The 24329-nt window shown below is 45.0% G+C and overlaps 1 protein-coding gene across 3 annotated transcripts in view; it reads right to left on the reverse strand.

The window, feature by feature from the left end:
- AKAP12 (A-kinase anchoring protein 12) overlaps positions 1–24329 on the reverse strand; it is a 141370-nt gene that overhangs the window by 3298 nt on the left and 113743 nt on the right. For 2 of the 3 annotated variants that reach the window (XM_038741480.1, XM_038741488.1), the window contains one exon: positions 746–5862. In XM_038741480.1, the coding sequence (XP_038597408.1) occupies positions 752–5862 (5111 nt within the window). In that variant the 3' untranslated portion in view covers positions 746–751. Of the gene's footprint in view, positions 1–745; positions 5863–12876; positions 12962–24329 lie in introns of those variants that run through there. The other variant, XM_038741496.1, reaches the window with a different exon arrangement.

Genomic DNA, 24329 nt, shown 5'->3' on the forward strand with positions numbered 1-24329 from the left:
GAAACTGATCCAGTGCCAGGAGGCATTATTATTAATCATATGAGGAAACGAGCTACATACTACAGTCTTCCTAAAGCCACGTACAAGGGAGGAGAAGGGGGAGCCATTATTGATTCCTATCCTCCCCCACCTCCCCAAATCTTTTTCTCCTCTTTTCCCGAGCTCATGACACCCTTTCAAATCCTCGTTAGCCCCTACGGATACTCGCCCTTCAGAGAGGGCAGCTTAAATCAGGCCTGGGGGAAGGAAGTAGTATTTTTCCTCAGAAAGTGATCCAGTGCCAGGAGGCATTATTATTAATCATATGAGGAAACGAGCTACATACTACAGTCTTCCTAAAGCCACGTACAAGGGAGGAGAAGGGGGAGCCATTATTGATTCCTATCCTCCCCCACCTCCCCAAATCTTTTTCTCCTCTTTTTCCGAGCTCATGAGACCCTTTCAAATCCTCGTTAGCCCCTACTTGCCCTTCAGAGAGGGCAGCTTAATCAGGGCTGGGGGAAGGAAGTAGTGGGGAAAGGGCAGAGTCCTTTAAGTGGAAACTAACCAGGAATCAGGAAGCAATGGGAACTGCTGTAGTAGCTTTCTCTTCCAGAAACCCCACTATTTCCCCTGGCCTTTCAGCACAGACTTCATGATTTAGACTAACTACTCCTCTCTATCCCTCCCCCAGTCTCCCCTGCCCTGTGTTCAGAGATTTAAAAAAAGGATGCGCTTTTGCCCAAGTAGCTAAAAAGATACTTACACTGTCTCAGGATTCTTCAGAAGCTGACTTTGGTGGACAGACGCCAGATTCACCGTCATCCTTAGATGCCTCTTCCTGCTTCTGTGTTTTGACATCTTCTAACGACTCACTACATACCTCTTCCTTTCTTTCCACGTACATCTGCTCAACTACTAGTCCTTCTCGGGATTCCACCCCCTGGAAGTTTTCCTCCTCCTCTAGTTTTGGTCCATTTGCATCTGGGGATTTTTCAGCTACTTCTTTCGAGACATTTGCCTCCTCCGGGCCTGGTGTCTGGTCCTCTGAGGGACCAACTGACAAATCACCTTTATTTTCTTCTTCGGGTCCAAGTTTGGGTTTATCAGTTCTTTCTCCTGACAGGTCATGGTCATCTTTCAAAGGTGGTTCTGTTCCAATTACCGCTTTGTCGTCTTCAGGCAAGGCTACAGTTGCTTCACAGTGCTGCTCCTCTACGGGTAATCTAGATTTCTGAGCACCTGAGGCCTGAACGGTGTCTTCTTTGGAAAGATCAGAAGTTACGGGTAAATCTACGGTTGGCTCTACCGCCGTTTTTTCTTCTACCGAATCCTCTTCGACTGTAACAGGCTTCACTTCACATTTTGTGGGGAGCTGAGGAGCTGCCTGTACCTTTTCATCTGTTTCCACTGTAGACACAGCCTCCTGGCTTTCAGTTTCTGTTAACCGTACCGGCTTCTCGGAACTCGACTCAGAGGTTTCGGCACCCGGCTCTTCCGAGTCCACAAGTTGTTCAACAGCCGTCTGAATAACATTTTGAACAATTTTGCTACTTTGAGATTCCAAAGTCTGGTTTTCATCCTTTCCAGTTTCCACTCGTGCTGGCGCCTGACTGGTTTCTTGAAGGACGGTTTGGTCCTCGGCCTCATCGGGCTTCAGTTTGTGCAACTCCTGGCTACAGCCTTGCTCTGGGTCAGAGCTTTTCGATTCCTCTGCAACAGCAGCACTAGCTGGTGCGGTTACAGTTTCTGATACGGGTTCCGTTGTTGGAGACGCGGGCTCCGTTGACGGTTGCCGGTCAACTCCAGCAGTCTGCTCTGACTGACGAGTGATTAAGTCTTGGTCTGTTTCAGAAGGCATTTCTTCAGGAGCGAATTTCACGTCTACAGGCTCCAGAGTTTCGGCTTCTGTTCCTGAAACCTTTGCTGTTTCTGCTACCACCTTCTCCTCGACTTCTGCAGCAGTGCGTGACAAGGATGCTTTTTGAGCCTCAGGGCTCTCAACTTTGAGAATTTCTGAGGTCACTGCCTCATCCTGCACCACAGTCTCTTCCCGCACTTGAGTGGAGTAAGATTTCACATCGCTCTCCAGTTCTTTGTTTTCAGAATCGCCCACGTTCTGTTCTACTTTAGGCTCTTCGGGACCGGTTTCTTCCTCGGGTTCAACTTCACGTACCCCTTGTTGATCGTCATCCGACTTGATTATTGCTGGGTCTGGAAAAGCTTGAACATCTTCCTCAACTGGGGCGGCTTTGAGGTCTTCATCCTCAACGTGCCCACCTGCCTGTTGCATGGTTTCATATCCCGAAGGAATCTGAATCGCTTCAGCCGGCGTGTCTTTCTTTACAGAGCCTAGCGCTTCGCTTGACGAAGGCTCTTCCGATAGCTTTTCTTCTGGAAGCTGGGAACCAGAGTCTTCTGGAAGTACTTCACTCCGCACCAGGGCTTCCGTTAACACTGACCCCAAGTGAGTGACTGCGTCTACCACTGCATCTAATTCTTGGGACACGTTAACCTTTTCTTGATGCAATACAGTTGGATCTTCAAAATCTGCTACCGGGGTACTTTCTTCCGTCGCTTCGTCTGGAGATGTTTCTGCGGACCGTCCTGTTGAAATGTCCTGTGACTCCACTACGGCTAGAATCCCAGGTTGGGAAGTTGCTTTAACATCACTATATAATTTATTTTCACTAGAGGTGGACTCCTCCACCCTCCCTTTAATTTCAGGCACTTTTTCAATCCTCTCTGAAGTTGTTTGTTCTTGGCCCTGCCTGTCATCCGATACATATTCCGTTTCGGCCTTTAGAAGCAGTTCTTTAGCCCCACTACTAATCTCCTGACTCGTCTCAGTCGCTTTCTTTTCATTTTCTCCAGCTTCCACCAAAGACCGTTCAATCAATGGCTTATCTTGCAAGGGACCTTTTCCCTCCGGGTCTTTGGATCCGGCCGCCTGCACAGCGCCTTCGGCCTCGGTACCGTCGGGAACCTGCGCTGTTTCCGTTTCCTTCACTTTTTCTGCAACCGCCTGAAGCACCTCCTGTGTTCTTCTGTTCAGATCTTCTAAATCCGGTGTGTTACCTTCCACCTCCTGCACAGGGGTGGCCTCCTCTGTCGTATCAGGGGATTCCGTTAACCGGGAAACTGCAGAAACCATTTCGGTGGTCTCCTCCGCACAGGACGCTTCCATCGCTTCCTCCACACAAGACGCTTCGGTGGCTTCATCCGGGGCCGTGACGGCTTCCGAAGTGAACTCCAGGTCGCTAACAATGGTGTCGTCGCTAGTGTCTTTCGCCTGGGTCAAGGTTCTGATGACGACCGACGTTTCTTCCGCAACCGCTTCCTCTTCGAGTATCTCCTCAGCCCGTTGCTTTCGTTCACCTTCCGCCACTGGCTCGACGGGCCCGGTCACAGAAGCAGATATCCAAGATGGGGACCTTTCTTCAATGCTGGTTACTGCCCGTTCACCCTCTACCACCGTCACGGTTACCGCGTGAACCAACCCCTCGATAAGTTCCTGTGGATCCTCATCGTTCCGGCCAGGAGCTACGGTTTCCGCTCCATCCTCTACCGAACTTCTCTGTACCGCCTCGTCACCTGCGGCTTGCCCGTGAGCTTCGATCTTCTCCCGTTCGGCCGCGTCATACTCAGCTAGAGGTACTACGGCAGGGACGTCCGAGTCCTCTTCATTCCCCTCTGCCATCTCTTCAACGGGTGCGTGCTCTTGTTTCCCATCTGACTTTTTCTTCCTCCGACCAGGGATGAACTTTTTGATGGAAACCCAAGATTCATCTTTCCCGGCTTCGACGTCTGAGTGCTCTGGGCCAGAAACGGTGGCAGACTCTTCGGTCTTCTCTTCCATTTTGGATTTTGACTTTTTTCTGGGAGTGACTAATCTTTTAAAGGATTCCCAGGTGGAAACCCCTTCCCCTTCCGATGGGCTTCCAGCTTGTTCTGGGGAGGAACTTCCTGGACCGTGATCATTTTCTTGGGAATTGGCAAGGGTTACTTCTGCTCCCGCTTCTTTGCTTTTTACGGGTTCTTCGACTGTCTTCTGGCCGTCTCCACCAGGCTTCTGCCCTCCCTCTTCATCCGAAGATGACGATTTCCTGGCTCTTTTTTTAGACGATCCTACGCAGATTAAGGCTTCCCACGATACTGACGTGTCGACCTTTCGCTTTGGCTCTTCTGTCTTTGGCTCTTCCCCGTTTCCTTTCGTTTCTTCTTGAGCTTCCGAGGCCGCGCTCTCGGTGGAAGACATGGTGGCACTCTTCGCCTTATCTACTTCGTCTTCTTTGTCGCTTTCAGAAGGTCTTCTGACCCGTTTCTTTGGGGTCACCATCTTTTTAAAAGATGCCCAGGGAGTAACGCCTTCCCTTTTTCTCTCTCCATCAGATACAGCTCCTTCTTCGACTTCCCCATCCTGCGGAGCCTCCGTTGAGCCTTTCTCCACTAAAGTCAGCTCGTTCGATTCTTCAGGAGAAGAGGCAGAGCTCTCCCCCTTCTGTTCCTCCGGACTTTCTGGGGAATCGGCTGAAGCCTGCGCGGGTTCTCCCGATTCCTCCGGCTTTGTTTCTTCATCTCCTCCTCCACCTCGCTTTCCTTTTTGTTTCTTCCCAGAAAGCTTCTTCAAGCCGGTACCAATGAAAAGTTTCTTTAGAGGACTGCCTTGCAATTTGATTCTTTCTTGTGAGGAGAGTATTTCGGCCTCATTTGTAATACCTTCAGGAGGTCTACATGAAGCACTCTCCTCAGGGCTGATTTCAGTGTGTTTGTCATGGTCACCTTCTGAGGAATACACTTCTTTGGCCTTCGACAACTCCTCCACGGAGTCCATTTTCTGCTGCTCCGCAGCGGCTTCGGGGGACTGATCGAGGGGCAGAGAACCATCGAGCTCTACCACCTCAACTTTCTGATCTATTTTCTCCTCAACGGTATGGACGTGAACCTCCGCCACGGTCTCTAGCTTTTCGTCAAATATCTCTGTGGCCAAGGGAGCGGTCTTCCCTTCGAGGGATAGTTCTGTTTTCACGTCAGGGACCGTCTCCAATTCTTTCGCCGGCTCTTCGGGGGCTATACCCTTTACATCCTCAATGGCCCCTTTGCCTTCAGGGGTCTCCTGATCAGGCAGCTGTTTGGAAGTGGGTAATTTTTCGGGGGCATCTCCTTTCGGCCCATGTTCTTCGACCTCGGTTCCGACGACGTCGGTCTTTTCTGGCTCTTGCTCCTTTTTCTTTTCAGAAACTTCCGGCTCGTCTTCCTTAGGCTTTCTAAAACTGGTCTTTTTTCTCCAACCGGCCCAACCTTGGGTGAAGAATTTTTTGAACGGTGAAGCGGTTTCACTGGCCAGTGGGTTTGTTGGTGACTCAGGAGTCTTGCCGCCTTCCTTATCTTTTTTCTCTTCGGTTGAATCCTTGCTCTCCTCCAGTGGCTCACCAGAGTAGTCTGCATCAGGGGGACTTTCTCCTTTGCCCTGCTCGGTCTTATCTGGTTCCTCAGGTATCTCTGTGGTCTGAGTCAATTCATCCTCTTTCGCCTCTTCTTTACCTTCTTCTAATTTCGTTTCATCGTGATCTCCGGCGTCATCTTTTTTGACGGTGAGTAGTTGGACAGGGTCAGATTTTTCGGTCTTATCCTTTTTCACTGTAAATTTAAAGCCAACAAACTTAAACACCTTTTTAAATCCGACATCATTTGATTGAGGTTCACTTGCTTGTTCCGCCTCTTCACTATTGTCTTCTGGGGAGGGAAGCTGTTCAATTACTTCACTGGCGCTCTCCTCCTCCCCCTTATCTTCCACGTCATCGCCAGCAGCTGCCGACGGGGATGGCACAAGTTTATCCGAGTCTTCTTTATCGACCATATTTTCAGGCTCATTCTGCCCAACTGTAAAGAGGTGTAAAAGTTAAAATTTAGAAGACAGATAATTAGGACTCAACAGATGTATTAGTCTCCTTATCACCAATAAAGTGTCCTTTGATCTTTACATGTTAGACACATTAGTAAAATAAAAATTATGGCATCTGACAAGTGGGGCGTTTTAACTGGCTCCTTAAGCCAACATTTGTTGAGCCCTGCTACCGACTTCAGGGCACGGCTAATGCAGGATCTAAGGGTGCATTTTGAGAATTTGATATTCACCCCACAGTACTTATGTACATATCCATAATTCATTTATTTTAATGTCTGTCTCTCTATACTGTGAAGTCCTTGTAGGCAGGAAATGTGTTTACCAACCCCATATTATACTCTCACAAGCAATTAGTACAGTGCTCTGCACGTGGTAAGTGCGCAATAAATGCCAATGATTGAGAAAAGTACGAAAAGGACCTGGATATAGGTAATAAAAAGAGAGTTCAATCAGAACAAGAGTGAGTGGTTTATTCCTACTGTTCCCTCTAGATTGTAAGCTCCTTGTGGGCAGGGAAAGTGTCTACTGCTATATTGTACCCTCCCAAGCACTTAGTACAGTGCCTTGCACACAGTGAGCACTCAATAAATACGATTGATATTAAAATGCAAGCCTTTGGAGTTTGCAAAGCGTGTTAATGACTAGAGTTTATAAGATGTTTCAGTGACTAAGGGTTGGTGTTTAGTGTGGGCCTCAGGCCATGAAATGCACCTCCTGAGGAAATATCGTGAGGATAGTCACAAGTCATCATTGAGCTCATTGTTCAAAAGTGATTGCTACAGCAGTGAAGCCTTTTTCTCCCCAAAAAAGAACTGTGTAGTGAACCCAATATCAATCAATGGCATTTACTGAGAGCTAACTGTGTGCAGAGCCCTGTACTAAGCACTTGGGAATATACAATGGAGTTTTTAGGCATCTGGCTACCCACCAAAATAATCCTGCAATGTAAACTGGTGTAAAAAGAATCAGGGTTAAGGAAGGAGATGCAATAGTAATAATAACAATAGCAACAGTTTTTAAACACTTAGTATTTGCCAAACAACATACTAAGCTTCACGGTAAACAATATAAGCAGACCAAACACAATCCCCTCCTAAAGGGGAAGGAGAATGGGTATTAAAAACTGGATCAGGCACAGATCATTGGTTTGCCCAAGGTTACAGAACAGACAGAGTAGACAGAACTGCGCTCTTGTGCTCAAGCTGCAGAGCCCTGCTGGTGGAAATTTAATATCGGGCCAACTTTGTCCACTTCGAGTTTGTTTTAATAATAATGCTTTAATAATAATGATGGTATTTGTTAAGAGCTTACTATCTCTGAAGCACTGTTCTAAGCACTGGGGGGATACAGGTTGATCAGGTTGTCCCACTTGGGGCTCACAGTCTTAATCCCCATTTGACAGATGAGGTAACAGGCACAGAGAAGTTAAGTGACTTGCCCAAAGTCACACAGCTGACAAGTGGTGGAGCCATGATTAGAACCCATGACCTCTGACTCCTAAGCCCAGGCTCTTTCCACTGAGCCAGGCTGCTTCTCTGACCTCTGCCCTCTCCTATTTCTCCACCCTTATTGATATCTCCTCCCTCAAGTGCTACTCCATCCACCTGTGCTACAGACCCCATTCCCTCATGCCTTTCTTCCTAATGAATCCCTTTAATTTATGACCATTTTATTTTAAATTAAAATACGTTCTCTACAATACTGATTCATTTGCACTTACTGATGATCCTGTACCTATCCTAGTGGTTAGTACAGTGTTCTGCACACGGTAAGCCCTTAAATACCCCAATTATTTTATAGATGTGCTCATACGAAGAGATGTACCAAAGCGCCAGTCACTTCAAATTGGTAAAGAATTATCCTCAGCTTAAAGTGAACTTTCAGAAATACAGACCCTAGATCTGTTTAGTTTTCCATGCATAGCCAAGTATTTTAATTTCTCTAAAATGCTTTCTTAAAGAAAATATGACATTCTGGACATTTGAGGTATTAGCATGTTTTTGACTTAAAAAAATCAATGTGTAAATGTAATTAATTACTCAGGGTTTTGAGTAATGAAGAATTCATCCTTCCACAGATAAGCAAGGATGAGGAAATGTATGTGAAATTCAAATCCGTCAATTTTGCTGTTTGGAAGTTGCTTTAGTAAGATCTGTCCGGGGTGGGGGGAAAAAGAAACCATCAAAGGATTTCACTTATTCACAGCTATCCTTATCCTCCACAGAAAGCTGCTGGAATTATCTAATTGTCCCTTATTTCTACCAGGATTCTGAACAGTATAGCTAAGGTTATTCATCTAAAAATACATAAGGGCAAATGGACAGGCCCAACCATCCCTCTTCCACTGTTGGCCGCACGACACTATTCCAGTATTCTTTCTTGCCTTGCAAGTTAAAGTAATCCAAAAACACGGAGTTTGCAAACTGAAAATGAGTAAAATAGAAAATTAGCACAAATAGAAAATTAGCACAAATTGGTACCTAGTCAGGGTAGGGAAATCTGCTGGCAGTGAAGGAAGTGAAAAGCTAACTGCTAAAATTCTGAGCTTTCTTCTAAACTTTCATCCCAGAGTGCAGTTTAATAATAAATAATAATAATAATGGCATTTGTTAAGCACTTACTATGTGCAAAGCACTGTTCTAAGCACTGGGGGAATACAAGGTGATCAGGTTGTCCCACGTGGGGCTCACAGTCTTCATCCCCATTTTACAGAAGAGGTAACTGAGGCTCAGAAGTGAAGTGACTTGCCCAAGGTCACACAGCAGACATGTGGCGGGGCCGGGATTCGAACCCATGACCTCTGACTCCAAAGCCAGCTGAAGAAGAGCACTAGGACCAAACAGGAAATTAGCATAACAAACAGTGGGGAAATAAAGGATAAGCCACTGAAATCCTTCTTTCCTAGTCCCTTTCCATTCAGGCAATCATATTTATTGAGAGCTTTGTGTGTGCAGAGCACTGTACTAAGCGCTTGGGAAGTACAATCGGTAACATATAGAGCCGGTCCCTACCCAACAACGGGCTCACAGTCTAGAAGTGCCACTAAACCTACCCACTAAACCGGGCTTTGGAGTCAGAGGTCATGGGTTCGAATCCGGGCTCTGCCATGTGTCTGCTGTGTGACCTTGGGCAAGTCACTTGACTTCTCTGGGCCTCAGTTACCTCATCTGTAAAATGGGGATAAAGACTGTGAGCCCCATGTGGGACAACTTGATCACCTTGTATCCCCCCCAGCACTTAGAACAGTGCTCTGGACATAGTAAGCGCTTAATAAATGCCATAATTATTATTATTATTATCCCCAAACCTTCTAATAGATTTCAATAAGCCTGATCTACTTGTAAGTTATCCAGATCTTTAATACCTAAATTTAAAGGCCTGACCTAAAAGGACCTTTAAAGGATATTTAAAGGCCTGACCTAAAGTACTGGAATAATAATTCAAGTGCATTTCCTTTAGAAATGTTTAACAAGGTACTTTGCCAAAGCTTTCCAAGCTTTTTAAAATTACCATCACATGCTTCACTTGATTCAACGCAAATACCACCCTCCACCCATCATTACCCCGAACCTTTTGTTTGGAAAGGAAAAGGCCATCGAAGACCTGTTTACCACTTTTCATCTCCAATTATCTGCAAATACACCTGAATTCAAAACAAACAAAAACAAAAGATCTGGGGAATCATTGAGATGTGCGGTTAACTTTGTTTTCCTTGACTTTATTTTCTGCATGGAATTTTGAGAGCCTAAAATACCTGGTCTACGAAGCCACTTCCATTTACATTTGAATCAATCAATCAATCAATCGTATTTATTGAGCGCTTACTGTGTGCAGAGCACTGTACTAAGCGCTTGGGAAGTCCAAGTTGGCAACATATAGAGACAGCGCCTACCCAACAGTGGGCTCACAGTCTAAAAGGGGGAGACGGAGAACAAAACCAAACATACTAACAAAATAAAATAAATAGAATAGATATGTACAAGTAACATAAATAAATAAATAGAGTAATAAATATGTACAACCATATATACAGGGGCTGTGGGGAAGGGAAGGGAATTTGAACAAACTGAAATGCACTGAAATAGGATTAAATCAAGTTTTCCGAAAATGTTTTCCTCGGGGAAAAAATGGGTTTCTATTTCCAATATGAATACTCCCCATTCATTCTCTTTTTTTATTATTTCTGAGAAGCATTGTGGCTTAGTGGAAAGAGCCCGGGCTTTGGAGTCAGAGGTCATGGGTTCAAATCCCGGCTCCGCCAACTGTCAGCTGTGTGATTTGGGGCAAGTCACTTCACTTCTCTGGGCCTCAGTTACATCATCTGTAAAATGGGGATTAAGATTGTGAGCCCCCCGTGGGACAACCTGATCACCTTGTAACCTCCCCAGCACTTAGAACAGTGCCTTGCACACAGTAAGTGCTTAATAAACGCCATCATTATTATAAGTTATACTACTATTTCAAAACACGGCCTACATCTCCTCACACCTGACAGCCTTTTTACCTCCACCTTCTAGAACGGAATCGAGCGATTATTCAATCGTATTGAGCACTTACTGTGTGCAGAGCACTGTACTAAGCGCTTGGGAAGTACAAGTCGGCAACCTGACAGCCTTTTTACCTCCACCTTCTTCTGGAATGAAATGGAGCGATTATTCAATCGTATTTCAATTGTATTTATTGAGCGCTTACTGTCTGCAGAGCACTGTACTAAGCGCTTGGGAAGTACAAGTGAGCAACGTAACAACCTTTTTACCTCTACCTTCTTCTGAAATGAAATGGAGTGATTATTCAATCGTATTTACTGAGTGCTTACTGTCTGCAGAGCACTGTACTAAGCGCTTGGGAAGTACAAGTCGGCAACCTGACAGCCTTTTTACCTCCACCTTCTTCTGGAACGAAATCGAGCGATTATTCAATTCTATTTCAATCGTATTTATTGAGCGCTTACTGTCTGCAGAGCACTGTACTAAGCGCTTGGGAAGTACAAGTTGGCAACGTGACAGCCTTTTTACCTCTACTTTCTTCTGAAATGAAATGGAGTGATTATTCAATCGTATTTATTGAGTGCTTACTGTGTGCAGAGCACTGTACTAAGCGCTTGGGAAGTACAAGTCGGCAACCTGACAGCCTTTTTACCTCCACCTTCTTCTGGAATGAAATCGAGCGATTATTCAATCATATTTATTGAGCGCTTACTGTCTGCAGAGAACTGTACTAAGCACTTGGGAAGTACAAGTTGGCAACCTGACAGCCTTTATACCTCCACCTTCTTCTGGAACGAAATCGAGCGATTATTCAATTGTATTTCAATCGTATTTATTGAGCGCTTACTGTCTGCAGAGCACTGTACTAAGCTCTTGGGAAGTACAAGTCGGCAACGTGACAGCCTTTTTACCTCTACCTTCTTCTGAAATGAAATGGAGTGATTATTCAATCGTATTTATTGAGTGCTTACTGTCTGCAGAGCACTGTACTAAGCGCTTGGGAAGTACAAGTCGGCAACCTGACAGCCTTCTTCTTACCTCCACCTTTTTCTGGAATGAAATGGAGCGATTATTCAATTGTATTTCAATCGTATTTATTGAGCGCTTACTGTCTGCAGAGCACTGTACTAAGCGCTTGGGAAGTACAAGTGAGCAACGTAACAACCTTTTTACCTCTACCTTCTTCTGAAATGAAATGGAGTGATTATTCAATCGTATTTATTGAATGCTTACTGTGTGCAGAGCACTGTACTAAGCGCTTGGGAAGTACAAGTCGGCAGCCTGACAGCCTTTTTACCTCCACCTTCTTCTGGAATGAAATCGAGCGATTATTCAATCATATTTCAGTCGTATTTATTGAGCACTTACTGTCTGCAGAGAACTGTACTAAGCACTTGGGAAGTACAAGTCGGCAACCTGACAGCCTTTTTACCTCCACCTTCTTCTGGAACGAAATGGAGCGATTATTCAATTCAATCGTATTTATTGAGCGCTTACTGTCTGCAGAGCAGTGTACTAAGCGCTTGGGAAGTACAAGTCGGCAATCTGACAGCCTTTTTACCTCTACCTTCTTCTGAAATGAAATGGAGTGATTATTCAGTCGTATTTATTGAGTGCTTACTGTCTACAGAACACTGTAGTAAGCGCTTGGGAAGTACAAGTCGGCAACGTGACAGCCTTTTTACCTCCACCTTCTTCTGGAACGAAATGGAGTGATTATTCAATTGTATTTCAATCGTATTTATTGAGCGCTTACTGTCTGCAGAGCACTGTACTAAGCGCTTCGGAAGTACAAGTCGGCAACGTGACAACTTTTTTACCTCTACCTTCTTCTGAAATTAAATGGAGTGATTATTCAATCGCATTTATTGAGTGCTTACTGTCTGCAGAGCACTGTACTAAGCGCTTGGGAAGTACAAGTCAGCAACCTGATAGCCTTCTTACCTCCACCTTCTTCTGGAATAAAATGGAGCAATTATTCAATTCAATCGTATCTATTGAGTGCTTCCTGTGTGCAGAGCACTGTACTAAGCGCTTGGGAAGTATAAGTTGGCAAGTCCCTACCCATCAACGGGTTTACAGTCTAGAAGGGGGAGATTATTTGATTATTAGCTCAAATCTACAAGTGTGCTCCCTTCTTGACTGTGAGCCCGTTGTTGGGTAGTGACCGTCTCTATATGTTGCCAACTTGTACTTCCCAAGCGCTTAGTATAGTGCCCTGCACACAGTAAGCGCTCAATAAATACGATTGAATGAATGAATGAAAAAGATACACATTGCACGCACTTGGGAGACTGAAGAGCTTCATCACCACTTTCCACCCACCCACTTTTCACTATTTTCTGGCCTCCATTTTTGCTTCCTTCCGAGGGCCGCAGGAGTCAAGACTTTGGGAGGGAGGTGGTATTTCCACCCAAGTAGTATGTGGTAAAAGCGGGTTTAAAGGACGGATTTTTAACATTCACTCGATACAAATAAGCATTTTGTTCAGTGGGTACTCACCACAAGGCTTCCACCAGGACATGTTGCCCTGGGCAAGTCACCACAGCTCCTCTACAGGAGCCCGGTGGGGTCAAATCTCGTCGGCAAATGGCCCCGACCACCAGGGGGAGACGGGTTTCAACAGGCCCTCGGGCCTCAGGATGCCCACCAGGCCTCAAGAACAGGCCTCAAGACGCCCACCAGGCCTCAAGAACAGACCTCAAGATGCCCACCAGGCCTCAGAACAGGCCTCAAGACGCCCACCAGGCCTCAAGAACGGGCCTCAAGAAGCCCACCAGGCCTCAAGAACGGGCCTCAAGATGCCCACCAGGCCTCAAGAACGGGCCTCAAGATGCCCACCAGGCCTCAAGAACGGGCCTCAAGATGCCCACCAGGCCTCAGGACCGGGCCTCAAGACGCCCACCAGGCCTCAGGAACAGGCCTCAAGACGCCCACCAGGCCTCAGGAACAGGCCTCAAGACGCCCACCAGGCCTCAGGAACAGGCCTCAAGACGCCCACCAGGCCTCAGGACCAGGCCTCAAGACGCCCACCAGGCCTCAGGAACAGGCCTCAAGACGCCCACCAGGCCTCAGGAACAGGCCTCAAGACGCCCACCAGGCCTCAGGAACAGGCCTCAAGACGCCCACCAGGCCTCAAGAACAGGCCTCAAGACGCCCACCAGGCCTCAAGAACAGGCCTCAAGACGCCCACCAGGCCTCAAGAACAGGCCTCAAGACGCCCACCAGGCCTCAGAACAGGCCTCAAGACGCCCACCAGGCCTCAAGACGCCCACCAGGCCTCAGGACCAGGCCTCAAGACGCCCACCAGGCCTCAGGACCAGGCCTCAAGACGCCCACCATGCCTCAGGAACAGGCCTCATGACGGCCACCAGGCCTCAGAACAGGCCTCAAGACGCCCACCAGGTCTCAGAACAGGCCTCAAGACGCCCACCAGGTCTCAGAACAGGCCTCAAGACGCCCACCAGGCCTCAAGACGCCCACCAGGCCTCAGGACCAGGCCTCAAGACGCCCACCAGGCCTCAGGACCAGGCCTCAAGACGCCCACCATGCCTCAGGAACAGGCCTCATGACGGCCACCAGGCCTCAGAACAGGCCTCAAGACGCCCACCAGGCCTCAGAACAGGCCTCAAGACGCCCACCAGGTCTCAGAACAGGCCTCAAGACGCCCACCAGGTCTCAGAACAGGCCTCAAGACGCCCACCAGGCCTCAAGACGCCCACCAGGCCTCAGGACCAGGCCTCAAGACGCCCACCAGGCCTCAGGACCAGGCCTCAAGACGCCCACCATGCCTCAGGAACAGGCCTCATGACGGCCACCAGGCCTCAGAACAGGCCTCAAGACGCCCACCAGGCCTCAGAACAGGCCTCAAGACGCCCACCAGGTCTCAGAACAGGCCTCAAGACGCCCACCAGGTCTCAGAACAGGCCTCAAGACGCCCACCAGGTCTCAGAACAGGCCTCAAGACGCCCACCAGGTCTCAGAACAGGCCTCAAGACGCCCACCAGGTCTCAGAACAGGCCTCAAGACGCCCACCAGGTCTCAGAACAGGCCTCAAGACGCCCACCAGGTCTCAGAACAGGCCTCAAGACGCCCACCAGGTCTCAGAACAGGCCTCAAGACGCCCACCAGGTCTCAGAACAGGCCTCAAGACGCCCACCAGGTCTCAGAACAGGCCTCAAGACGCCCACCAGGTCTCAGAACAGGCCTCAAGACGCCCACCAGGTCTCAGAACAGGCCTCAAGACGCCCACCAGGTCTCAGAACAGGCCTCAAGACGCCCACCAGGTCTCAGAACAGGCCTCAAGACGCCCACCAGGTCTCAAGACGCCCACCAGGCCTCAGAAACAGGCCTCAAGACGCCCACCAGGCCTCAATAACAGGCCTCAAGACACCCACCAGGCCTCAGGAACAGGCCTCAGGAACAGGCCTCAAGACGCCCACCAGGCCTCAATAGCGGGCCTCAAGATGCCCACCAGGCCTCAATAACAGGCCTCAAGAAGTCCCACAGGCCTCAAGATGCCCACCAGGCCTCAAGACGCCCACCAGGCCTCAGGAACGGCCTCAAGACGTCCACCAGGCCTCAAGACGCCCACCAGGCCTCAGGAACAGGCCTCAAGATGCCCACCAGGCCTCAGGAACAGGCCTCAAGACGCCCACCAGGCCTCAAGAACAGGCCACAAGATGCCCACCAGGCCTCAAGAACAGGCCTCAAGATGCCCACCAGGCCTCAAGAACAGGCCTCAAGACGCCCACCAGGCCTCAAGAACAGGCCTCAAGACGCCCACCAGGCCTCAAGACGCTCACCAGGCCTCAAGACACCCACCAGGCCTCAAAAACAGGCCTCAAGACGCCCACCAGGCCTCAAAAACAGGCCCAAGCTGCCCACCAGGCCTCAAGAAGTCCCACAGGCCTCAGGATGCCCACCAGGTCTCAAGAACAGGCCTCAGGACGCCTACCACTTCACTTCAAGTCACTTCACTTCTCAGAGCCGCAGTCACCTCATCTGTAAAATGGGGGTGAAGACTGTGAGCCCCACGTGGGACAACCTGATCACCTGGTATCCCCCCCGGTGCTCAGAACAGTGCTTGGCACATAGTAAGTGCTTAACAAATGCCATCATCATTATTACCACCCCCATGCTCGGCACATAGTAGCATATAAAGCAGCGTGGCTCAGTGGAAAGAGCTTTGGAGTCAGAGGTCATGGGTTCAAATCCCAGCTCTGCCACCTGTCAGCTGTGTGACTTTGGGCAAGTCATTTAACTTCTCTGGGTCTCAGTTACCTCATATGTAAAATGGGGATTAAAACTGTGAGCCCCGCCGTGGGGCAACCTGATAACCTTGTAAGCTCCCCAGCACTTAGAACAGGGCTTTGCACTTAGTAAGCGCTTAACAAATACCATCATTATTATTATTACATAGTAAGCCCTTAGCAAATAACACAGTTATCTTTATTACTTTCTCAAAGATCAGACCTTCAAATTTCATCACTTAGCAAAATCTGGTCACCTTACACATGTGGAAACATGATGGAGGAATGTGCCTGCCTTGGGCCTGATTGAGCAGCAAGTCAAGTGACACAGCCAGGACCCAAAAATAAGGCCAAGACAAACAGGCTAAGCTCAAAACGAGGCTGAGAGGAGAAGCCCCAGGATGAGAAATGACAAGTGAGTTGTTCGGACTTAAAAAAAAACCAACATCTTATTTGGGAATTTAGTGTTAAAACTGACTGCAACCTAAACATTTCGACTGATACTACATTTGGCCAAAGGCTGTGCCCCCAATATTGGCTCCACACAAAAATAGATATAAAGTAAGCAATTCTGTGCAGAAGAGACCTGGCAGGTCTGTGGTAAAGACCAATATACTTTTCGGTCTTTTTTCTGACTAGTTATTTACTTGTTCTCACCCTCACTAATAATAATGCTGGCATTTGTTAAGCGCTTACTATGTGCGAAGCACAGGGTGATCAGGTTGTCCCACGTGGGGCTCACAGTCTTAATCCCCATTTTACAGATGAGGGAACTGAGGCTCAGAGAAGTGAAGTGACTTGCCCAAAGTCACACAGCTGACAAGCTCCAGAGCCGGGATTAGAACCCATAACCTCTGACTCCCAAGTTTGTGCTCTTTCCACAGGGCCACGCTGCTTCTGTAAATGCTGGATGCAATATCTCCAATGTGATTTTTGGCTCTATCTCCTGGATAGTTATTCATTGATTTTTAGGTGTTTTTTGTTTATTTTTATGGTATTTGCTAAGCACTTACTATGTGCCAGGCACTCTGCGCACAAGCTAATCAGGTTGGACACAGTGCACGTCCAGCATGGGGCTTACGGTTTTAATCTCCATTTACAGGTAACAGGCACAGATAAGTTAAGTGACTTGCTCAAGGTTACACAGCCGACAAGTGGAGGAGTAGAATTAGAACCCAAGCCCTCTCCTCCCAGGTCGGCGTTTTCCCCATCATACACCCCATCGTGTAAGTGCTAAGTGCGCCTAAACAATCACAATAGTGCTCTGCACACAGTAAGCACTAAATACCAATGATTGAAGTTTCTCTAGTGAAAGGATTACATCTTTTAAAAAAAAATTGTACTCTTCCATATGCTTAGTGCTCAGGATATAATAGGTGCTCAATAAATATTGACTACTTTTTCCACTGTGGGCGGGGACTGTGTCTACTGTTGTATGGAACTCTTCCAAGTGCTTAGTACAGTGCTCTGCACACAGTAAGTGCTAAATAAATACAATTGAATGAATTTTCTTAAATGAGTTGATTTATAACCATTGTTCAACCAGGACAATCTATGGGCTGTGTTGAAAAATACTTGACATTCATTGTAGGGTGGGCGTGTTTGTCTGGAGGGGAAAAAGTCCTCCCCCCTTTCCCCCAATTTGTGTGGAAAACAAATATGCATTCTTAAATCATTAGGCAATTAAAAAAACATTTATCAAAAATTTTCCACTGCATATATTCATTCAATCGTATTTGAGCGCTTACTGTGTGCAAAGCACTGTACTAAGCACTTGGGAAGTACAAGTTGGCAACATAAACGCCTAGTACAGTGCTCTGCACACAGTAAGTGCTCAATAAATACGATTGAATTAATATGGAGACGGTCCCTACCCAACAACGGGCTCACAGTCTATGAATCGGCTATGCCCCATGCTTCCTTTAGTAAACGGCATTAGAAATAAATAAAGTTTAAAGCAGCATAGCCTAGTAGGAAGACTCTAGGTCTGAGCACTAGAGGATCTAAACTGTAAGCTCGTCGTTGGCAGGGAGTCTTCCAACTGTTATAGTGTACTCTCCCAAGCATTTAATATAGTGCTTTGCACATAGTAAGCACTCAATAAATGATCTATTTTATGGATGATCTATTGATTGACCCTAAATTCTAATGCTGGGTCCAACCCTTGCCTGCTGTGTGACTTTGGACATTTCACTTAACTGCTCTGTGCCTCAGTTTCCTCATCTGTAAAATGGGGATCCAATACCTATCCTCCCTCCTACTTAGCTTGTGAGCTCTCTGTGGGACAGGGATTGCACCTGACCTGATTGTCTTGTATCTACCCCAGTGCTAGAACAGTGCTTGACACATAAGTGCTTAACAAATAACTTCCCAACAACCACCCCACAAACCCCCCCGCAACCACAAAATCTTTCTACTTCACAATAAGAGAGCCATAGAGGGGTTAAAAAATGCCCCAGAACACATGTTGGAATCCAAATGCAAGTTAGAATTGCATTCTCTAATGATTATTTTTCCATCTTTCTTTTTAGATTCATCACTGACCCAGAGCCTGGGGAGACGTAGCTGTTCCTCAACAAAACAAGTGAGTAGCTTAAAGACTTTTTTTTTCCTGGTGCTTCCTCTCCCTTCCCTTCCCCTCCACCTCGATTTAAGTATATCTCAGTTTCTCGGAATTTAGAATATCCATCACTAGGAGGGGATTTGTGCAAGTCTGAAACTATTAATTGATGGATAAGTGAAACCAGGATGTCACCAAGTTAAAGCAAGTTCAAGGAAAAGAAATTTGGCCCCAGAACTTGACACATTTCTACTACCAGGAACTATAAAATTCAGAACCCTTAAAACAGAGTGTTCATAACTATAGTCTATGTTCCAAGGGTTACATTGTTTGTATTACATTAAACATTTCCTGAAGCAGATGAAAGCTGTTTTATGAAGATCATCAATGGCAACTTGCCCCCTTGATACAGATGTTGTCTTCCATCTTCAGACTTTCCTAGAATTATCCTTGTAGAAAGATTTTTAGTAATAACTGGTATTTGTTAAGTGCTTACTATGTGCCAAGCATTGACTGAGGTAAGTAATAATCAGATAGGACAGAGTCCCTATCCCACATGGGGCTCGCAGGTGAGGAGGGAGAGAACAGGTTTTTAATCCTCATTTATATAAATGAGGAAACTGAGGCACAGAGAATTTGAGTGACTTGCTCACAGTCACATAGCACAAGGCAGGATTTCTACTAGATCACGAAGCTATTAAAAATAGACTATCAACACCTGCAGTGCTGTACCAACCCTCTTTGTGCATTCAAACCAGTTTCCAGTACTGTAATCTTGAAAAGGACAATAAAAGTACTATCCTTTATTGCAGTAAAATTATTTTTAAAGAGGACAGAAAATATGAAAAGCTCTAGATTGAGATTGGACAGATAGAAGAATATTTTAATTATGGGTCCACCTTATTTATCTTTGTGGATTCAACATTTATTCTCAATTCCCAAAGTCACCTAACATTCACTGGGAATAGACACTGATATTTCTATAAAATATGATTAGACATCCCTACATAATTGGGGTATACCCATGTTTTGGGAGCCGAGTACTTAAATCGAGGTGGCCTTAAACCTCTCTTCAAAAGACATGTATGGTCGGGACAGTTATCAAAATGAGGTGATATTTTCTCAAATATAATTCTGCTTGTATTGATTCAGATTTCAATTTACAAAGTAAGGAGTTCTAAACCCTTTATCTACAAGTTCACGTACTGCTTTGATGACCTTATATAGTTGATCCAATTAAGCTTGAAAAAACTTGATTTAATGCTTGGGGCCAGAAATGCCTTCATCTTTACTCTAAGTATTTATTACAGTATCTACTTAATAAGTACTATTGATTGACTAGAGTGGGGAGCAGTTTGGCCTAGCGGAATGAGCGCAGGCCTAGGAATCAGAAAATTTGATTTCTAATCCCAGCTCCACTTGCCTGCTACGTGGAGGAAGTCACTTATCTTCTCTGTGCCTCAGTTTCCTCAACTGCAAAACGGGGATTCAATACTTAAATTATGAGCCCCATGTGGAAGAGGGATTGGATCTAACCTGTTTATATCTACCCCAGTACTTACAGTCCTGATGCATAGTGGGCATTTAAATATTATTTTTTAAATTAAGACTGGTGGTACTTCATTAGTGGACTTGAATGAGATAGATTTTCCAAAAGAGGGGATCTACTTGGGAACGTTGTGAGAATAACAATATATTCTGACAACAGAACAGTTGATCATTACCTATTTCATACAAGCATTCACACAAACACCTACCATCCAATTCAACTTTTGGTGTGAATCAGAAGATGGGCACTAAGACCTTTATAACGAGTCATTTTGATATACGAAAAATGAAAACACATAGAATCCTTTAATGCCAAATATACTTAAAGTAGCCAACATATACCCTAAATGTATAGGATAGAAAAATATCAATAAATGTAGCAAATTAAGCTCCTTGAGGGCTATTGTCTTTAAGTGCTTAGTACAGTGCACTACATAAGCACTCACTATCATGGATTGGTTGACAACAATTAAGTACACTGCTGCATAGGGTAGGGTGTGTGTTTATAAAATTTCAGTTTCTCTCTAGAATATCATAAGACGTCATTGACATTCATTCAGTCGTATTTATTGAGTGCTTACTGTGTGCAGAGCACTGTACTAAGTGCTTGGGAAGTACAAGTTGGCAACATAATTGACATATGGGTTGTCAAATCACTTATTCCAGAAACCAACCAGCTTCTCAAATAACCAGTAGAAGCAGAGATAAATCAGTCCAGTTCCTCCTAAGACTTACTATATTGCCCCTGATTAGCCTAGTGGAAAGAACATGGGGCTGGGAGTTGGGGGACCTAGATTCCAATTCATTCATTCAATTGTATTCATTTGAGCACTTACTGTGTGCAAAGCACTATGACACCTTGTTTGCCATAAGTCCCAAGTTGGACAAAGACTGAGTCTGATTTTACTGTACTGTATCTACCCCAGTGGCTAACAAAGTGCTTAGTAGCTAGTAAATGCTAACCAATACCATAATTATAGTAGAAACATTTTTTGAAAACAAAAACTGCAGTAATAAGTTAACCATTAATTCCAACCAAATTCCTGAAATTTAATGTGTTTTGGAACGCCTCTGCATTTTTCATTGCAAGGGGCTTCTTGAAGGTAGTCTGGTCTGACTAGAGAACAAACTTTGTACCTAGTTCTGTCAAGTAAAATAGAGAAGTTTAAATCGAGATGACCAAAGCAAACATTTCCAGTTACTATCTAGTCTCAGAATTTTTTAAAAAAAGTTTCAATCCTTCAGCTCCACTACATTAAAATGGGTAATTTTAGAGATACAGAAAATACAGATGTTTAGACCAAAATGCCATTTGTGCTGTTTAGAACAAATCAAGCTACCTTTGAAGTGCCAGGAGATGGCAGTGTTATATTGCTTTCAAGTATTTCTAAAAGACCCTTGGACTTCTGTAACAAAATAATAATAATAATAATAATAATAATAATAATAATAATAATAATAATGGCATTTGTTAAGCACTTACTATGTGCAGAGCACTGTTCTAAGCGCTGGGGGGGGATACAAGGTGATCAAGTTGTCCCACGTGGGGCTCACAGTCTTAATCCCCATTTTACAGATGAGGTAACTGAGGCCCAGAGAAGTTAAGTGACTTGCCCAAAGTCACACAGTTGACGAGTGGCGGAGGCAGGATTTGAACCCATGAACCTCTGACTCCAAAGCCCGGGCTCTTTCCACTGAGCCACACTGCTTCTCTAACCTATTCTTATTCAGAATTTTTTTAAAAGTGTATTATATGTAACGTGTGGGTCACTTCTCTAGTGATACACACACAAAGATGGAATCATCTCTTGTGTTGGGCCTATCTTGTTGGTGGAAGTATTGTAGTAATAAATAACAATAATAATGGGATTTATTAAGCATTAAGTGCAAGGCACTGTTCTAAGCACACCTGTCTACATGTCTTGTTTTGTTATTATTATTATTGTTGTTGTTATTGACTTGGAGGGTGTTTCAGGTTGAATATCTTGCTGGAAGAAGATTTGCCTGCCTGGTGGAAAGGAATAGTTTATAATATTGTACTCTCCCCAAGCAATTAGTACAGTGCTTTGCAAACAGTAGGCTCTCAAATATGACTGAATGAATGAATAGGATACTGCTGTGGCCAGAGACATGGAAAACTAGGGGAGTGGCATTTTCAAATGTTGTTGAAAAAGTTGTTGCCAACTTGTACTTCCCAAGCGCTTAATACAGTGCTCTGCACACAGTAAGTGCTCAATAAATACAATTGATTGATTGATTGATTTCAAAGAGTTGTAGAAAAGAAGACCCTGCGGGAGGAAGCGTCACTGCTCTCCAAAGAGATAGCTTTTAAAAATGCAACGGGAAAAGTGTCAGGATTTAGAGATGAGAGCAATAGCTTGATTCTGGATGAAAACAAGAGAGTAGAAGCAGAAAAAGGATTCTCATAAGAGTCCCTAAGTTTTTAACAATCATAGAGAACTTTAAGAAAGTAATTTCAGGTCCTTAATCTTTACTAATATCATGTTAAAGTACAATTCATAGATTTACTTTTCAAAAGACTCCCCAAAACTTAGGGGAGGCACAGCCACTTCTCTGCTGTATGCCTTTGGGCAAGTAACTTAAATTTTCTGTGCCTCAGTTTTCACCTGTAAAATCTGGATTAATACTGTGAGCCCCACATGGGCATGCACTGTGTACAACCTGATTAACTTGTATCTACCACAGTGCTTCGTGCAGTGTCTGGCACATAATAATGATAATTATTATTATTTTGGTATTTTTAAGTCCTTACTATGTGCCAAGCACTGTTCTAAGCACTGGGGGAGGTACAAGGTAATCAGGTTGTCCCACATGGGGCTCACAGTCTTAATCCCCATTTTCCAGATGAGGTAACAGGCACAGAGAAGTTAAGTGACTTGCCCAAAGTCACACAGCTGATAAGTGGCAGAGCCGGGATTGGAACACATGACCTCTACAAATGCCATTAGAAATAACCCCACAAAAATTGGTTTAAATCTGGACCCCAGCTACACAGGACATCATTTCTTGATGTTTCCCAGGGATTGGCACTACGCAAGATGCGGTGCTGCGTTAGCTCACCCTGGATCTGACTGAAATTGAAAGAATTTGTGGCCTCTGTCACGCTGGGTGAGGAGAGCAGAGGACAGAAGCAAGAGAAGCAAGAACTAAATTTAAGAGGTTCTGGGATCTAGACAGTAAATGCTCAATAAATAAATTGATTGATTGATTGAGAAGCCCTATTCAGGTCTTCAAGGAAATTCCCTGTGCCAAATAATAATCTGTTCAGAGTGCTTAACTAACTCTCGGGGGGTTGCATCTACACTACCAAAAATATGCACCTCTGTGGTTAGATCCTTATTTCCTAACCAGATTTTTAATTTGCATAACTTTATAGGCAGCCCCGGCATGTGAGCAGAACTAAGATAGTTCAAATATATTCATATCTGAAAATACTTTGGAGCTAATATAATTGGGTGAAAGGATTTGAATCTAGACAAACGTTTACTGGTGTCTATACTTTCTCGTCCTCTGGTAGCCTTGTTCATTCTCTCACGCACCACAAGACAAAATGGTCAGTTCTGAGTATCTGAAAAGCATCATACCAACAAAAATACGCTCTGAAGCATTCATGCTGTGTCAGGTGCCATTCGCAAGCACAAAACTGTTCCTCTCAATACCATGCTGAATCCAGTCACGTGCATGCTGTCAGAAGAACTTTCCCCTGATTCCTCAACAAAAGGCTATCCTAAATATGTAATAAAGCAGGTGTTTTGCAAGAACTGAAGGTATGTACTTAAAAGCAAAAGATAGGGAAAATAGCCAGCAGTATGGCTAGGTAGGATTCATTTTAATGGAATGTTCCAAATTTAAGCAAATCTATTTGCCCAAGTAAATTTGCATTTTTGGATTATTTTTTCCATTCCCCAGAGTGAGAAGCAGCGTGGCATAGTGGACAGAACACTGGCCTGGGAGTTGGAATTATTACTTATTATAAAAGTAAAATTAGTAAAAATTACTCTATTTTATATTACTCTATTTTACTTGTACATATTTACTATTGTATTACTCTATTTTACTTGTACATATTTACTATTCTATTTATTTTGTTAGTGATGTGCATATTGCTATAATTCTGTTGGTTCCGACGATTTTGACACCTGTCTACAAGTTTTGTTTTGTTGTCTGTCTCCCCCTTCTAGACTGTGAGCCCGTTGTTGGGTAGAGACGGTCTCTATATGTTGCCGACTTGTACTTCCCAAGCGCTTAGTACAGTGCTCTGCACACAGTAAGTGCTCAATAAATACGATTGAATGAATGAATGGAAGGACCTGGGTTCTAAACCCAGCTCTGCCATTCGTCTGCTTGTGACCTTAACTTCTCCATGCCTCAGTTACCACTTCTGTAAAATGGGGACTAAGACTGTGAGCCCCACGTGGGACAGGGTCTGTGTCCAACCCAATTTGTATCTACCCAGTGCTTAGTACAGTGTCCGGCAAAAAAGTGCTTACATACAATTATTATCATTATTATTAACTGGTACAACTGACCTAGCCAAACGGTCCTTTTAGATTTGAAGCCCATTTCTACAAGGA

The sequence above is a fragment of the Tachyglossus aculeatus genome, chromosome 2 (genome assembly GCF_015852505.1).
Source record: "Tachyglossus aculeatus isolate mTacAcu1 chromosome 2, mTacAcu1.pri, whole genome shotgun sequence".
Taxonomy (NCBI): domain Eukaryota; kingdom Metazoa; phylum Chordata; class Mammalia; order Monotremata; family Tachyglossidae; genus Tachyglossus; species Tachyglossus aculeatus.